The 19,228-nt window shown below is 42.9% G+C and overlaps 1 protein-coding gene across 1 annotated transcript; it reads left to right on the top strand.

Moving 5' to 3' along the window:
• Positions 1 to 3: 3 nt before the first annotated feature.
• Positions 4 to 18,789, top strand: LOC124111781. The gene is made up of 9 exons (XM_048399896.1): positions 4 to 231; positions 2,196 to 2,286; positions 4,045 to 4,127; positions 7,760 to 7,958; positions 11,374 to 11,987; positions 13,509 to 13,596; positions 14,992 to 15,093; positions 16,886 to 17,013; positions 18,106 to 18,789. The coding sequence occupies exons 1-9, from the start codon at positions 127 to 129 to the stop codon at positions 18,505 to 18,507; spliced, it is 1,812 nt and encodes a 603-aa protein (XP_048255853.1). The 5' UTR covers positions 4 to 126; the 3' UTR covers positions 18,508 to 18,789.
• The last annotated feature ends 439 nt before the right edge of the window (positions 18,790 to 19,228 follow it).

Below are 19,228 nucleotides of genomic sequence, written 5' to 3'. Positions count from 1 at the left end.
AGATGTAAACTTACCCACGTGCGTAGAGTGAGTGGACTGGATCGGTCGCTGTCATGTCAACTGGTGACTTGATGAGAAATTTACACTTTTAGATGTCGACAGTTAGCCTGGTGTAGTGACTCCGCGATGAAGAAAAAAGGCGACAAAGACAGGTCGTCATCTTCTGTTGCGCAGAAAGAGCCCAATGATGCCACATCTCTTCTGAAGAAAATAACTCCCAAACTCAAAAGGGTACTTTCTAACGTTTGTTTTCGTAGGCCAGACCTACTGAAGCGTTAAATATTTAACAAAAAAAATATTTTTTTGATTAACAAATGACAAATTTAAACATTTCTATATTCTGATCATGCTTCGGGAAGATGCTATAATTCAGGAACTCTGAACAGGTGAATTAATATCAAATAATAATAAAGGAGAAATTCTTTTACATGTATACTTCTGTGTGAAGGAAAATATACAGACCCTGAAAATTAGTAAAAACAGGTTATCCCAGGGCTTTTATTTTCTGAAAAAACATTTTCCCTGAAAAAATGACAGCAGAATAACTATTGGATAGTAAAAATAAATGACCAAATGAAAGCAGGTGTTGTTAATGTGTTGTTGATGCAGCATAAATACTAATACATCGAAGGTCATTACAATATTCCACAGGCATATATATTTGTTACATGTTACATCTCAATGTCATTCTATTAAATGGGACTGGCAGACTAGCTACTCATATGGATATATTGAGGATTTTTTTCAAATTATCTTTCATTAAAACTCATCTCTAATCACTTCAATTGTTTCAGTTAGGCCAAATGATTTTTTTTTAAATTTTAATATGCCTACCAACATCATCGATGCAGAAAGCTATGTAATTTGATGTCTTGGTTAATTTTTATTCATATGAACTTTCGAGGTAAATATTCATGAAAAATACAAACAAAGTTATTTTGAAAATGAGCATGTTTTCTTTCAGACAGCATTATCATGATTATGTTTTTATTTATTTTTTCAACATTTGAGCAGACAACTCCTTACCAGCCATGCATAGAATGACATTTCCTTAAACATTGTAAAGAGGACTCTGCCAAATTGCCTGGTGACTAGATATTGAAACTGAGACATTGTCTGTATGTAATTAGGAAGTTGTTATTTGTTAAGTTCATGTGCATCATAAAGTTTGTGTTATAGCAGAGAAAAGAGGTGTTTTTAAACAACTGGAATTCAACTGGCTGGGGCTGCCAATTCGTCTGATGTGTATTAAGTCATTAAGCCATAAAGAGATCACCCGTGTAAATGGGACTACCATATTCGACGTAATAAGTACCACGCTCTAATAAGCGGCAACAGCAATATTTGCTAATATATTGGCTAGTGAACAATCCCAATTAGCACCTCTTCCGATTGATCAATGTACACAAGACTTATTTATTCGCGTATAATATGACATGTGTTAATACCCTTATTTATGGGCAATTAAATTCTGGAAAAATATATGTCGTACATGCACACTTCAGGATGTCAGCATAAACCATAAAATTTATCTTTCAACTCTGTTTTTTTTCCACCAAAATAATATTCTAATAAGAGAAAATAATATTCTAATAAGAGCCCTCTATTTCTAATTTTGAGAGCACCCTGGGCTTTTTACGTGGAATACGGTACATTTTACTACATTTTACATCACTACTATTTTCCACAAGACAGAGATGCATAGACACACTATGCATTCATCTTAAAACTGTGATGCGCTATAATCTATCCGTTGAAGCATGCTCAAAGCAGTACAATGTACCAATGTATGATGCCTATATAGAAAGGAGAGACTGATAATTGATGGGAAATATGGACAAATATGAAAGTTGGAATGGATGGGTTTTGAGCATGGATCTAAATTCTTAAGAGGGTTGGTAGTCTGTTCCACAATGTTGGCGATGCAACACAAAAAAGATCTTGACCAAACTGTTTCATCTTGGATTTTTATCAAACTTTAAACTTTTGAACTGTTTGGATATGTATTTGTTTCCATAGAAACTTTAGTCACAGGATATATACTCCACACAGACAAATACCCAAGGAGAATATATTTTATTTGCACATTAATACTTGATGCACCATAAAGGTTGGGTTTTTTTAAATTGCCAAATATTCTGAATAAAATTACTCTTGATGATTTGCTATCAACTAATATGCTGTTGGTGTTTCAGTCTACATATGAGCTCACCAGTGATGAGGACAAATCCCCTTCGTCCAAGGTTACCTCTAGACAGGTCTCCACCTCAAGCCTCGAGAAGACAGGTGAGAGAGGGATGGTTGTTAGGGGGAGACATATGGACGTTATGGTTGTCAGGGATGGGATGCTTGTCAGGTGATGTTTGTCAGGAAGGAGGTGGTTGTCAAGAAGGAGGGTGGAAATATGGATGGGTCTAATGGACGTTAGAGAGGTAGTGCAGGTGGTTGTCAGAGTGGAGTTGGTGCAGGTTGTTGTCAGGGCAGAGGTGGTGCAGATGGTTGTCAAGGCAGAGGTGGTGCAGATGGTTGTGAGGGTGGACGTGATGCAGGTGGTTGTCAGGGCGGAGGTGGTTGTGAGGGTGGACGTGGTGCAGGTGGTTGTCAGGGTGGACGTGGTTGTCAGGGTGGACGTGGTGCAGGTGGTTGTCAGGGCAGAGGTGGTTGTGAGGGTGGACGTGGTGCAGGTGGTTGTCAGGGCAGAGGTGGTTGTGAGGGTGGACGTGATGCAGGTGGTTGTCAAGGCAGAGGTGGTTGTGAGGGTGGACGTGGTGCAGGTGGTTGTCAGGGCAGAGGTGGTTGTGAGGGTGGACGTGGTGCAGGTGGTTGTGAGGGTGGACGTGGTGCAGGTGGTTGTCAAGGCAGAGGTGGTTGTGAGGGTGGACATGGTGCAGGTGGTTGTCAGGGCAGAGGTGGTTGTGAGGGTGGACGTGGTGCAGGTGGTTGTCAGGGCGGAGGTGGTTGTGAGGGTGGACGTGGTGCAGGTGGTTGTCAGGGCGGAGGTGGTTGTGAGGGTGGACATGGTGCAGGTGGTTGTCAGGGCAGAGGTGGTTGTGAGGGTGGACGTGGTGCAGGTGGTTGTCAAGGCAGAGGTGGTTGTGAGGGTGGACATGGTGCAGGTGGTTGTCAGGGCGGAGGTGGTTGTGAGGGTGGACGTGGTGCAGGTTGTTGTCAGGGCGGAGGTGGTGCAGATGGTTGTCAGGGCGGAGGTGGTTGTCAGGGCGGAGGTGGTGCAGGTGGTTGTCAGGGCGGAGGTGGTTGTGAGGGTGGACATGGTGCAGGTGGTTGTCAGGGCAGAGGTGGTTGTGAGGGTGGACGTGGTGCAGGTGATTGTCAGGGCTGAGGTGGTTGTGAGGGTGGACTTGGTGGAGGTGGTGGACAAAGTCATGTCTGGGTGGGGCACATTGAGTGGGTGTCTTGTTGTCAGTGAGGAGGAGGAGGCTGTAGTTATGGGGTTATCTGGTACATTATAAGAAGTCTGATTTTAGATTTTTGTAAAATTCAAAATGGCCTCCATACCTTGAAAACCTTGAAGGTTAATGGCTCTGCAATATTTATATAACCTGGAGCATCACAATGGGATTCATGTTTGTCCCAGTGAACAAAGTCAGTAAAACAACAAACTTTAAAATCTGTTTCCTCTCATAAAACAAAAAGGATCTGTAGCTCTACAATAGGGTTCAAATAATCATGGCATTTATGATGAGCTGAAACTTGTGGATAGTAATGTTAATGAGTTTGCTTGTAGGCACCATCAGCTGCTCTCATCCTTGGCTATCATTGACGATGTTGCAAAACTGAAGCTGCTTTTCCAATTGAGGGTATACTTAACTGAACAGGTTTTGGTTACCAAGGACTTGAAAAGTATCATTTGGGTCATAATGTACGTGCTCATTACACAAACTGCTCCACACAACCATTTAACAGACTGTCCTCACTTGAAGATTTCTGAAAGATTCATGACCATATTTCTCTTCCAGCACAATATGAATGTACCCAGTGAGAGTTCCCTGGGACATTTTTTTTTATGTCTATATTTACTTTCAGCCAGTCGAAAGTCAGTTGGTGACGAGCATGGACCAGACTGGTACGAGGAGCTCAGTGACAACCAAGTCAGTGCATTCAAGGAGGTGAGTTGTCTCCCTGTCAGTGCATTCAATGAGGTGAGTTGTCTCCCATGTCAGTACATTCAAGGAGGTGAGTTGTCTCTCATGTCAGTACATTCAAGGAGGTGAGTTGTCTCCCATGTCAGTGCATTCAATGAGGTGAGTTGTCTCCCATGTCAGTACATTCAAGGAGGTGAGTGGTCTCCCATGTCAATGCATTCAAGGAGGTGATTGGTCTCCCTTGTCAGTGCATTCAAGTGAGTTATATCCCATGTCAGTGCATTCAAGGAGGTGAGTTGTCTCCCATGTCAGTGCATTCAAGTACAGTCCGTTTGACTCCAAATGAGAACGATGAATTGCAAAATAACTCGAAATCCAGAAAAGTGTATGAAACATCAATACGGTACTTGACCATGAATACCCTGTACCCAACAAAATCTGAATTTTGTTTAATTTAAGACCAATGACGGATGAAGTTCTTTAAGAAACTATCATGTAATTTTGTATAGAAATGTGTACATGACACGTAGGGGGACAAACCGTGGAAGGAACAGCGCAAGCACGGTCTGCACGTGCTACACAGTGACCGTGTTCATTCAATGACAAGATGCGCTACTCAGCAGATGTTAAACAGCTGATGTTGAATGTGTATGATTTCTTTAGAAGTGGAGCAGAAAGAGCAAAGCCTTTTTATGCAATTAATAAATTCTTGAAACGAGCATCAAAAGCTCTTGGTATGTCCCCTCAGAAACTTAAAAATGTTGATAGTCGACGAGATACAAATAGTCAGGCCAAGGAGGTAGGGAACATGTAAAAACCACGCAAGGTTGATAAATTAGACAGTTTTCAGAGGGATCAAGTCAGACGTGCAATTGTTAAACTGCACTCAGAAAATAAGTACCTGTCCCTAAGAATTTTGAAGAAACACCTTGAAACTGACCATGATTTACGTGTTACAAAGTACAAACTATGGCAGCTGTTGCATACATTTGGTTACAAATACAAAAAGATAACTGGAGAAAATAGGGCTGTGTTGTGTGAACGGTCTGACATTGTTCGTCTCCGAAATCATTACCTTCGTACCATCAAGCAGAAACGTGAAGAAGGATATGAGCCCGTCTTCTTAGATGAGACATGGGTAAATGCGTCACACACAGCCAGCAGTCAGTGGGTACCCAGTGGTGACTGTAAGGAGTCTGGTAGAATGTTACCAATGGGAAAGGGTGAAAGACTCATAGTTCTCCATGCTGGTTCTGATAGTCAGGGTTTTCTCCCAGACTGTAACCTCGTCTTTAGAGCCAAGGCCAAAGACAACAGGGACTACCACACAGAAATAAACGGCAATGTATTTCTGGAGTGGGTGAAAGATAAATTAGTCCCTGCTTTGCCTACCAAGTCTCTCATTGTCATGGACAATGCACTGTATCATAGTGTGCAGGATCCAGAAAGCAAGACTCCAATCTCTAATAACCGTAAAGGAGACATGGTTACTTGGCTGCAACGGAGGAACATTACCTTTCCTTCTCGAGCGACGAAACCACAGCTCTATGAAATCATCAAAACTATGAAACCTGACCCCGTGTATAAAGTTGACAGTTACATCAAGGGTCAGGGTCACGCTGTCTTACAACTGCCACCTTATCACTGCGACCTGTATCCAATCGAGTTGGTATGGGGCATCGTCAAGGGTGACGTTGGACGATCGAACACAACGTTCAAATTACGAGACGTTGAACAACTCGTAAAGGAATCCCTTGGTCGGGTAACAGAAGAAACATGGAGGTGTTGTGTGGCCCCAGTCGTTGACGAGATAGAGCCATGTTATTGGTCACGAGATGGACTACGGCCAGCAACAGTCCAACCTATAATAGTGGCAGTCGGTTCAGGCACCAGCAGTTCCGACGACGAGATCAATGGCATGAGCGAGTCAGATTGCGACTGAAATTATCATGAGACGGCCCCTCTAACGCTCTGTCATTTCCCCTACCACAGAACGTGCAGTGCATGCGTGCTTGTGCAATGCATGCGTGCTTGCGCTGTGCCTTCCACGGTTTGTCCCCCTACGTGTCATGTACACATTTCTATACAAAATTACATGATAGTTTCTTAAAGAACTTCATCCGTCATGGGTCTTAAAATAAACAAAATTCAGATTTTGTTGGGTACAGGGTATTCAAGGTCAAGTACCGTATTGATGTTTCATACACTTTTCTGGATTTCGAGTTATTTTGCAATTCATCGTTCTCATTTGGAGTCAAACGGACTGTAGGTGAGTTGCTTCCTTGTCAGTGCATTCAAGGAGGTGAGTTGTCTCCCATGTCAGTTCATTCAACAAGCTCCTCACAGCGATAGTACGTTTCCTGAGCTCTCTATACTATCGCTGCCACCAGTCAAAACTCCCCACTGTGAATAGGTGGCCACAACCATGCTTGGAGTTGAACTCGCAACCGAATGACCTTTATGTTTACAAACAAGTGACGACTGTCGTGACGCCGAATACACTTATTGCTGCTAAATTACTTTCTTCGTTTGTCAATTTGAATTTCTGTTACATTAAAACTATCGTGTTATTGATATAGTAAGAATGTAAGGGAGAAGTTGGTTGATTTTCCGTTAGTCTGCAATCTCGAACCAATCTGATTATCAAAACAACAAAGTAAATTCATCTGGAAAACATGGTCAGTCGTAAACCTTTTCAAATTGAAATATGATTGCATTCCCAAAGACATAAACAAAAGTATAAACGTTACTACATATGGGGTTGGAGGGCAAATTTCAAGATTCTTGAAATGGCCGCGCCCACACTGGTGGCAGCGATGTTACCGAGAGTGTAACGAAGGTGTCACACACTGGGAAGGAGCTTGTTCATTCTAGGAGGTGAGTTGTCTCCCTTGTCAGTGCATGCAACAAGCTCCTTCCCAGCGCGTGACACCTTCGTTACACTCTCGGTAACATCGCTGCCACCAGTGTGGGCGCGGCCATTACAAGAATCTTGAAATTTGCCCTCCAACCCCATATGTAGTAATGTTTATACTTTTGTTTATGTCTTTGGGAAGGCCATCATATTTCAATTTGAAAAGGTTTACGACTGACCATATTTTCCAAATGAATTTACTTTGTTGTTTTCGTAATCAGATTGGTTCGAGATTGCAGACTAACGGAAAATCAACCAATTTCTCCCTTACATTCTTACTATATCAATAACACGATAGTTTTAATGAAACAGAAATTCAAAATGACAAACGAAGAAAGTATTTTAGCAGCGATAAGTGTATTCGGCGTCACGACAGTCGTCACTTGTTTGTAAACATAACGGTCATTCGGTTGCGAGTTCAACTCCAAGCATGGTTGTGGCCACCTATTCACAGTGGGGAGTTTTGACTGGTGGCAGCGATAGTATAGAGAGCTCCGGGAACGTACAATCGCTGTGAGGAGCATGTGCATGCAAGTAGGTGAGTTATCTCCCATGTCAGTGCATTCAAGGAGGTGAGTTGTCTCCAACAGGAATGTATTCAAGCAGTGAATTTAAAGTGGTCGTTTGTTTCCCATACCATAGCGTTAAAGGACACGACTTGTCTGTGCATTCAAAAAGGTGAGTTGTTTCCCACTGATAGATGTCTGCAGACAGAAGTTGATATCCTTCTGTTGTCCTGTAGGTATTCGACATGCTGGATTCTAGTCATACAGGGACCCTGAATGCTGACAGTCTGTATGAGGGTCTGCGTCGCGTTGACAGTGAGATCACAAGGCATGAGGTGGAGGATGTGCTGCGCAACCTCGACAAGGATGGCAATGGAGAAATAGATTTTGATGAGTTCCTTTTTCACATCAGTCACCAAGGTGACGAAGAAACTGGTGAGTTGTCAAAGTAAAGATGGAACATGATTAGGGATGTACTGAGTTGTCCTAGTAACAGTGGGACCAGGGACATAGTGTGTTATCACAGTAACTGGGAAACAGGACCAGTACTTAGTGAGTTGTCATAGTAACAGGGGAACAGGACCAGGTACGTGAGTGATTTTACAATAAGGCCTACAAATCAGATTGAACAAGTATCAATTTCTAAAACCCTTTCCCTATTTTTTGTTCTTAATTGATAGAGTGAGGTGTTATTATTAGCTGGTGGGGCCAAATGGGTAGGGCTGCAACGATACAGGAAGGTCACGATACGATACGCATCTCGATATTCTGGTCACGATACGATACGTATCTCGATACGCAATGATAAAAAAACAAGACTTAAAGCATGTCAAGATTGAACCTTTCATGATTTTGGCACAGTCAAAATTATTTTATAATAACAAGACTACTGAAGTTGTTCAGCTTCAAAGTGGAACTTTCTCTAACTTTCCTTAAAAACAATTCAAAGTTCAAACAACAGAAAATAATTAATGTGCTCCACCAGTGATACAACGTCAAAGAATTTTGATGCAATGGTCGAAGAAATTGTATCTGAAATTATTGTTTTATCAGGAATAATATATTCCAATATCGTGTTACCTTAGTTTCAGCTTTTACTATATATATATTTAAAATTATAAGAACCACAAGTGTAGCATATTGGTACTGGTGATTGCTGTTGCAGGATATTTTTACGTATGGAACAATTTGACCAGTCACCCTAAGGACTTCCCGTGCTACATGTATTTCGATTGCGAAAACGTTTTGTTGACATATATTAGCCAAATTGCCACAAATATGACTTTTAACGAGTCAAAGTATGGCATTTTTAAAATATGTCCAATCTCTAGCAACTAAAGTTCGTTTCAATGCGTCAAAAGCGGTAATCTGACCGTGGTTGCTGTATCTCTTCACACACGATGTCACATAACTTAATGAAAACAATATTAAATGAAATTTTGAAAAAAACTATTAAAATATATTACAAACACAAGTCCAGATATACAATGAACACATTTTAATAACAAGATAGAATGATAATGGTATTGAATTGCGTACTTCAGTTCGTATTTGCTGACACGTATTTCCATTGTTGTGTGCTTGCGGGGATCAGCTGATAATGTTTTTTGTGATGGGGAAATACATCTGTCGGTGTAAAACCTGAGCTTATTAAAAATGTAAGTACGTTTTTGGGAGCCATGCGTTACCACACGCTATAACAAAGTTAGCGGTTTATTGAAAGGCACAATAGCGAGGAAACGCTGTAATTTAGATTTGCGTTCCGTATTGTGGCGTATCGATAAATGGGCCTACGTTTATCGTATATCGTATCGTGGGTCAAGTATCGCGATGCATCGGAATATCGGTGTATCGTTTTACCCTTACAAATAGGGGTAATTTGGCAATATTGCTTTAAACAACTTTTTCTCTGGAACCAAGAGATAGATATCATACATTCCACTTTCTGATGAGTGTGAACTCCCTTACAGCAAGTACTTGCCATATCATATTAGTACTGTTGTGTTGGTTGGTTGGTTGGTTGGTTGTTTAACGCCGCACTCAGCAGTATTCCAGCTATATAACGGCGGTCTGTAAATAATTAAGTCTGAAACAGACAATCTAGTGGTTGATATCATGAGCATCGATCCACGCAATTGGGATTGATGACAGCTATCAACCAAGTCAGCGACCACCCGATCCTGTTAGTACTGTAGTGAGTAGTGAGTTGTCCTAGTAACAGGGGAACAGGACCAGGATGTAGTGAGTTGTCCTATTGAAAGGGGAACAAGACCAGGATGTAGTGAGTTGTCCTGGTAACAGGGGAACAAGACCAGGATGTAGTGAGTTGTTCTATTGACAGGGGAACAAGACCAGGATGTAGTGAGTTGTCCTAGTAACGGAAACATGACCAGGTAGGAAGTGAGTTGTCCTATTGACAGGGGAACAGGACCAGGGAGGAATTGAATTGTCCTTGTAACAAGAACAGAACAACAACAACAGGGAGGAAGTGAGTTGTCAGTAAAACAGGCAATCGGGTCATGAGTTGTCAGTAAGACAGTTGGGGTCATGAGTTGTCAGTAAAACAGGCAATGGGGTCATGAGTTGTCAGTTAAACAGGCAATGGGGTCATGAGTTGTCAGTTCAACAGGTAATGGGGTCATGAGTTGTCGGTAAAACAGGCAACGGGGTCATGAGTTGTCAGTAAAACAGGCAATGGGGTCATGAGTTGTCAGGGAAAACAGGCAATAGGGTCATGAGTTGTCAGTAAAACAGGTAATGGGGTCATGAGTTGTCAGTAAAACAGGCAATGGCATCATGAATTGTCAGTAAAACAGGCAATGGCATCATGAATTGTCAGTAAAACAGGCAATGGGGTCATGAGTTGTCAAAGAAATGTGAAAACCAGGATGCTGTGAGTTGTCATGGAACGGTTCATCATGCCCAGAGTTGTCATGGTAACAAAAGAACAGGGCAAGGTTTGTATTGAGTAATAGTGGAAAAGAACCAGGGCCTCATACCACAAAGCGACCTCAGAACTACGAGTATCGTAACTCGCATACTCTAACAACTTACAGGAGTTGTAGTACAAAGTTCACTTTTTTTTACCAGTACCCTGGGCATTGCTTGATTGTCATGGCACTAGGAGACAGATAATTCATTTAATACTGTAAATCTTGAACTAAATGTGAGCGTGAATTAAATGCATAAAATGTGAGTAGTCTTTGTTCACATTAATGGAACTTCGCATTTATGTTTCCAAAATGACTATCGACAATAAGACGGCCTCACTGCACACTTACCAACTTGAATATAAACACAAACCAATTATTGAGCACAATTGTCCTCCAGTGAGTTATCACTTCTGGGGTCGAGAATTCTACCCACTTGTGTCAAACTAGGCATCATAGAACACACCCGCAGTCCAGACAAACACCACCCACACAACTCTTCGTCGAAGGCTGTCACAACCCAACGTGCAATGATAGGCTTCATCGTACTCTTCAGATATACAGCCTTTGTCTTGTCATCTGCCTTCAAGTTTGTTGACACCTTCTCTGCATACCAATAGGTGAACTGTTGTTGGTTCAATTATTTTATTGCCTTTGAACTTCCTTAATGCCAGTCAATAGAATAAACAAAGGAACTGTGTGTTGTTTTTAGGAAAACACTGTGTATTGTTTTTACAGAAGTGCTCTACTCAGCACTGATAAGCAGTGCTATTTGTCTATGATTGGATTAAGGTAAGAATATGTATCATTCCAATGGGGTGGGGGAATCGCACTGTAATCGAGTTGCATTTTTAACAAGGGGAGAGATTTGGAGACGCATTGATTCCAAGATTTATAGTATATATGTGTGTGTGTTACAGGTGGCGATGAACATCAAGAACGTAGGATGGCCTTCACCAAGCGCCAGCGTCTGTTCTACTCTGCCATCACAGACTTTCACCTGAAGCGCACCATAGAGAACATTCAGAAGGCACAACAAACTCGCGTCAACCAGCCCCACGTGTTGAGCCACTACACAGCTGGGGCCAGGCTTATTGGGCTGACCGATCGCCAGCTGGCCATCGAGATGAAGAAGATGCACAAGAACATGAAGCAGCAGGACTCTCCATACGCTCAGCCGCTGCAGCTGGTGGTCAAGGAAGGGGGGAGGAGGGCAGTCAGGAGGGCGATCCGGTCACATCGGAAGGCTGGGGAACAGCCTGTGCCTGCTGCAGCACCAGCAACAACAGCACCAGCAGCCAGCAGTGACTCAACCCAAATTGCAACACAGATGAGTCATATGAAGCAAATGGCGATGCAGTCCCCTATCTGTATCCCCAGTGCTGGGCCTTTGTCAGCTCAGGATATCCCGGAGGTGAAGGTCACCATGTACATAGAACCACAGAAGGTTGGTTGGTCGGGAGTATTCAGCAAGTTCCAGGCCGCCCCCCAGGCCGCCCCCCAGCACGAGGTCAACTTCAACACAGACCTGAGGGTGGGTTACATTTACATCACATTTCACCATGTCATGGCTCACTCGTACTCCTTCATCCATCTACTTTTGCAGGGGTACTGAAGCTTACCCTTTATTTTTTCTTTCCTGAAGGGCACATAAGCATGTCATGGCCAGCACTCAGTCATCCATGCCAATAGTGTATCTCCTCAATTTCATATAGTCAACATGTTCGTATTTGTTTGATCATTATCGTTTCTAAGCCACATCTGCTTTTACGCTTGTCAAAAGTTATATTCAGTATCGATCTTGCATGTCAAATAACGAGTCTTACATTTACTTGTCTACATTCTCATATTTGGTACAACTTCAATACTGTTGTTGTTGCCATTTTGGAATTGTAAGTTTGACCCTGTGTTGAGACAATTTATCGTGGTGTCAGTGCGTAATACACTGGGCATTTAGTTAGGATGTTCTTATCGTCACTTGTATTATGATTTTTATAAATATAATGTTGCAAAAATATTCAAGAAAACCCAATTGCGTGGATCGATGCTCATGATATCAATCACTGGATTGTCTTGTCCAGACTCTATTATTTACAGACCGCCGTCATATAGCTGGAACATTGCTGAGTGCAGCGTTAAACAAGAAACCAACCAACCAAATCACTGACTTAATATGTGTCTGCATGTTTATTTCTTGATGCATGAAGATCCGGGGTAGAATAGGTCATCAGCAACCCATGCTTGCTGTAAAAGGAGACTATGCTTGTCATAAGAGGCGACTAACGGGATCGGATGGTCAGGCTCGCTGACTTGGTTGATGCATGTCATCATATCCCAATTGCGTGGATCGATGCTCATGATATCAATCACTGGATTGTCTGGTCCAGACTTGATTATTTACAGGCAGCCGTCATATAGCTGGAATATTGCTGAGTGTAGCGTTAAACAACAAACAATCTACTTCTTCTCTTTAACCACTGGGGGCACAGGTGGCTCAGTCATCTTGGCGTTGAATTTGTTGTGCAGCTCTGCATCCTTTGGTCACACCAGAACCCATGATCGTGGGTTTCAATTCTGGTTCTCCCTGATTATGTTTCTAGATTTGTCAGCACCATACCTTTGCTAGCTGGTTTCGCTAGTTAGAGAAATGAAATTTAACACTCTTATGTTACTGGTCACTATCTCAAATGAGTTTGCTAAATGGGGACATGTTTTCTCAGAAACTACTGAAGTTACATGAATAAAACTTTGCAAGCATATCTAGATACTGAGTTCAAAAATATATCATCTTTTTACAGAATCACGCCCCTTGCTACGTTTTTAAATTTTGTGCATCGTGTCTTCAACTGAGAAACTACATGAACATTTGCTTGCTGATGCGACATACTTGTTTCATAGTTAACATTAACTCCCCCATTTTTCACTACTAAGTGAACACACCAAATCCTCTGGAGCAGGTTATTGTGTTGACACTGTTACATATGTCCCCTGTATCACCCTGTGGCAATGTTGCTGTGTTTTTGTCAGATGTTAGTGCAGTATATTTCTTCCACAGGAATCTTTCAAAATGCTGGCAGAGAGAGGGAGCATAATGTCCAAGCTACCAGATGTGCACAAAATTTTAGCCTTGCGAGACAAACTTGGTGAGCTGTGGATGGGGGAGTAGAGGTGACCTCAGTCAGATGGATGTGACATGGGGTAGGAGTGAAGGGGGTGGATGTGACATGGGAGGGTGGATGTGACATGGAGTAGGAGTGAAGGGGGTGGATGTGACATGGAGTAGGAGTGAAGGGGGTGATGTGACATGGAGTAGGAGTGAAGGGGGTGGATGTGACATGGGAGGGTAGATGTGACATTGGGTAAGAGTGAAGGGGGTGGATGTGACATGGGAGGGTGGATGTGACATGGAGTAGGAGTGAAGGGGGTGGATGTGACATGGGAGGGTAGATGTGACATTGGGTAAGAGTGAAGGGGGTGGATGTGACATGGGAGGGTGGATGTGACATGGAGTAGGAGTGAAGGGGGTGGATGTGACATGGGAGGGTGGATGTGACATTGGGTAAGAGTGAAGGGGGTGGATGTGACATGGGGTGGTGGATGTGACATGGAGTAGGTGTGAAGGGGGTGGATGTGACATGGAGTGGTGGATGTGACATGGAGTAGGTGTGAAGGGGGTGGATGTGACATGGGAGGGTGGATGTGACATGGAGTAGGAGTGAAGGGGGTGGATGTGACATGGGAGGGTGGATGTGACATTGGGTAAGAGTGAAGGGGGTGGATGTGACATGGGAGGGTGGATGTGACATGGAGTAGGAGTGAAGGGGGTGGATGTGACATGGGAGGGTGGATGTGACATTGGGTAAGAGTGAAGGGGGTGGATGTGACATGGGAGGGTGGATGTGACATGGAGTAGGAGTGAAGGGGGTGGATGTGACATGGGGTGGTGGATGTGACATGGAGTAGGTGTGAAGGGGGTGGATGTGACATGGGAGGGTGGATGTGACATGGAGTAGGAGTGAAGGGGGTGGATGGGACATGGGAGGGTGGATGTGACATTGGGTAAGAGTGTGTGTGTGTTGGGGGTGAATGTGACATGGAGTTGGAGTGAAGGGGGTGATATGACATGAGTAGGAATGTGTGGCGGGGGGTGGGGACATGGGGTAGGAGTGAGTGGGGGGTGTTGTGACATGGGTAGGGGTGAGGAGGGGTGTATATGACATGGGTTAGGAATGATGAGAGATGATGGATGGTTGGGTTGACATCGGGTAAACATTGATCATGCTACTTGGAAGTGCGAACTGAAATGATTATTGGGTAGTTACAATGTATGACCTGGCTGTTTCTGTGTCAACGTCACCCTTGGCATTTCATTGTTGCCCATGCTTTGTAACCCAGTTTATCCTGGCACAGTTACGAACACTTACAGTGCTGCTTCCGATGTTGCTGTCTGAATACTGCTAACTTTCCTGTGTGAAGGTCCATTAATAAGAGAACATTAATGTGTTGAATGGTCCTGCCATCGTTCTTGTTTTGTTTAGTTAGGGACATGGAAGCAGTGAAGGCATCAGAGGGCACCACTCCCGAGCAATCAAAGCCTGAACTACCAACTGCAGAGCAGCTGAAGAAGTCAAGGCGCAAAGGTGAAGTAAAGAAAAAGACGTACCTACAATGCTCAAGAATTTGTAATGGTGTCCTCCCGAGTTTGGCCCCAGGTTTAAAGTTCCACTACCACCGAAATTGGTTTTCTCAATAACACGCTTGTGGTCGATGTTAGGAATTTCATACCTGATACAAAGGTCTTCTGTTTCCATTCTCTGACAACTGAGTTCGTTTCAAGGTGTCAATAATCTTATCATGATTGCTGTGAATAATGTGAAAATTTAACTGAAATTAATTTAAATAGATTACAGATAAAAATCCCAAGTACAGATATATACAATTACCATCTGTACTGAATGATGCAAGTCAATCTTTACAACAGGATTAACTTGGGTAATTCAGTACAGATTTGTTGATATGCAATTTCCAATGGCGTGAAGATGTTCGTTTGTGGGGAAAATAGTTAAATTTATGGGAGCCTTTGATTACCCCACAGTTGAACCGAATCTGGGGTACCGCGAAGGACATTATTGCAAGGGATGACTGTATATGTAAGCAATGATTATTTTCTACCTAAATATTATCCCGGGGGAAGTTCTACTCTTGAGTATCGTATAGGATAGGATTAAACACAATGGTATGGGTTCAAATTCACGAGGGAGAATCATCCTGACACTAGAGAATTTCATCCCCAGGATAAAAAATAGGGTAGGATAATATGCACTCTTACATATACCCATGGGGAATGATATGGATATATTATTGGATAAAATTAAAAGATCAGGGTCACTATGTATGCCCTAGGTGTCAAAATATTTGTGTACACCATAATTTGAGTATTTATGTTTGGAATTCAACAAGACTTAGTATGCCTCACACAGCTTGACTCTCGATTTCATGATTTCATTCGATTTCAACTTTGTATTTCGTTACCGAATAGCTGCCCATACTCACTCATAAGCATTGCCCATATAGTATAGAGACTTCTAATTGGTATCTGCAGCAAATAATGGTCTCACACATGGTTGGATGATACTGAAGGTCAAGGTCTCTCAGTATAAAGTACCCAATTGCGTGGCTCGATGCTCATGATATCAATCACAGGATTGTCTGGTCCAGACGTTATTACTTACAGATCGCCGTCATACAGCTGGAATGTTGCTGAGTGTTGCGTTAAACAACAAAACAACAACAACAACAGTATAAAGTAGACATTCTAAATGGCTTGTGTACACAATTTCTTGAACATTACAATCATAGGTTTCTGTTTTCTGTTTGCATTGAGCATGTGTTATCATAAATCAGGAAGTGGTGTTATTACACAGGAAGTGCTTATCATGTGTTTTATAAGAAATAAATGACGAGTGGGAGTTGTTTATCATCCAATAAAACACTGCAGGGAGAATAAACCATGAGGGGCGCAGCAATCATTTTCTCACAATCCTCACATCGATTACCTGTATTTTTTGTCCCAATAACGATTGTCATATGTCTCCCACTTTAGGATGCGATCATCTGATCATCGTGTTTATCAGCGTTGGCCAGCTACATCTACGGGGAACAACTCACTAGACCGTCCACTCTCAAAAATAACATTGTCCAATATACGACATCATCAAATTGCGAGCACATGTTCGAATCTCCCGAAATGATGTCATGATATAACAATGTTTTATTGTGAAATAAACCACACTTCGTTCTTCATTGTTCTTTGCGATTTATCGCGGAGCTGTCTTATATTGGGGTATAAGTTGTAATGCATTAGACAAAAGAAGGGATCAAAGAGGGACACGGATGGCTATTGGTGAGGTCAGTTTGTCTGTCTGTGTGCAGGTCGGCAGATGTCCAAAGGGTGGACGTTATTCCGGGTAGACAGGGACAAGGTGCCTCTCCCTGCCCTGAAGATCAAGTATAAACATCACAAGCCTACCATGGAGGACTTGCCCAATATCAGGGAAAAGGTGAGACATTGAGGGGTGTGTCACTATAGAGGACCCACCCAATATCAGGGAAAATGTGCCTCTCCCTGCCCTGAAGATCAAGTATAAACATCACAAGCCTTCCATGGAAGACTTGCCCAATATCAGGGAAAAGGTGAGACATTGAGGGGTGTGTCACTATAGACGACCTGCTCAATATCAGGGAAAAGGTGAGACTTTGAGGGGTGTGTCACTATAGAGGACCCACCCAATATCAGGGAAAAGGTGAGACATTGAGGGGTGTGTCACTATAGAGGACCTGCTCAATATCAGGGAAAATGTGCCTCTCCCTGCCCTGAAGATCAAGTATAAACATCACAAGCCTTCCATGGAAGACTTGCCCAATATCAGGGAAAAGGTGAGACTTTGAGGGGTGTGTCACTATAGAGGACCCACCCAATATCAGGGAAAAGGTGAGACATTGAGGGGTGTGTCACTATAGAGGACCTACCCGATATCAGGGAAAAGGTGAGACATTGAGGGGTGTGTCACTATAGACGACCTGCTCAATATCAGGGAAAAGGTGAGACTTTGAGGGGTGTGTCACTATAGAGGACCCACCCAATATCAGGGAAAAGGTGAGACATTGAGGGGTGTGTCACTATAGAGGACCCACCCAATATCAGGGAAAAGGTGAGACATTGAGGGGTGTGTCACTATAGAGGACCCACCCAATATCAGGGAAAAGGTGAGACATTGAGGGGTGTGTCACTATAGACGACCTGCTCAATATCAGGGAAAAGGTGAGACTTTGAGGGGTGTGTCACTATAGAGGACCCACCCAATATCAGGGAAAAGGTGAGACATTGAGGGGTGTGTCACTATAGAGGACCTACCCAATATCAGGGAAAAGGTGAGACATTGAGGGGTGTGTCACTATAGAGGACCTACCCAATATCAGGGAAAAGGTGAGACATTGAGGGGTGTGTCACTATAGAGGACCCACCCAATATCAGGGAAAAGGTGAGACTTTGAGGGGTGTGTCACTATAGACGACCTGCTCAATATGAGGGAAAGGGTGAGACATTGAGGTGCATCTCACCATGTCATGTTGCATGTGTCGTCATGTTGCAGGTGTCCCAGGCCATTGATGACTACTACGAGAGTCTACGGCAAGCCCACGTCCAGACTGGCTTGGACCACTGGGACAGAATTTACTCCGACCGCATCCGTTCCCACAAACTGATGGAGAACTTCCGGGAGGTATACCGAGCATATTCCCCACACAAGCAGGAGGAGGCCTTTGTCGTGTGTCCGTGGGTTCCCGGACCATTCCGTCACATCCCCTCCCTCAAAAACGGACCCCGCTGTTGTACACCCACCCCCTTCTGCAAGCAACAGGGTGGACGACAGACTCCTGACCATGTTGACCGCAGCAGCAGCAGGCTGAAAAGCGGTCGGACGTCTCGCAGTGGACGCTCCTCCTATGATGGCCAAACATCAGGGATGAAAAACAGGCCAGTCAGTGCATTCTGAAGATTTGAATTTTGTAATAGGGAACCTACCGATGTGTAGTTCAATGATGTGCTTTGTGCAAGTGTATTTATTGATGTTGTTTTATGTATTGGGTAGATTAATGGGTAACATTTTAGTCAAAGATGTATTATGGAAATATTGTTTGGGCTTTTAATATTGTTAATATTTTCCAAGTAAGAAGAAACTGTTTGCTATATTGGAAATATGAAGTAAACTACACTTATGTACATTTATAATTGTGTGAAAATTATATTTTTGTATTTCATTAAAATTGAAACTTGATACATGTATAATTTTCTTTGTGTGTGTGTGTGTGTTTAAACAGCCTCTATCTTGCAGTAGCCACCAGTATCATAGTCAATAGATATATATATATATATATATATACTAGTTTCACGTTGCCACATACAGTGTGTACTGTTTATTGAGTATACAAAAGTGTCACTGATAGTACTTTCAGGTATTTAGACTTGTTTTGAAAGCTGACAGCAGGAGGGAGTTTGAGCTCAACAGTAACTCATTCCAAAGAGAGACTGCAGCAAATATGAAAGATGTTTGCCCAAACAACTCTAGATTTGTCACAGGAGTAACCAGCTACAGTTTGTCAGGATCCTCGCTGGTGAATATTAATATGTCTGTTCAGGATCCTCGCTGGTGAATATTAATATGTCTGTTCAGGATCCTCGCTGGTGAATATTAATATGTCTGTTCAGGATCCTCG

This window comes from Haliotis rufescens, unplaced genomic scaffold, assembly GCF_023055435.1.
Source record: "Haliotis rufescens isolate VD_foot unplaced genomic scaffold, xgHalRufe1.0.p SCAF_2, whole genome shotgun sequence".
Taxonomy (NCBI): Eukaryota; Metazoa; Mollusca; class Gastropoda; order Lepetellida; family Haliotidae; genus Haliotis; species Haliotis rufescens.
This window is presented reverse-complemented; position numbering and strand designations above follow the sequence as displayed.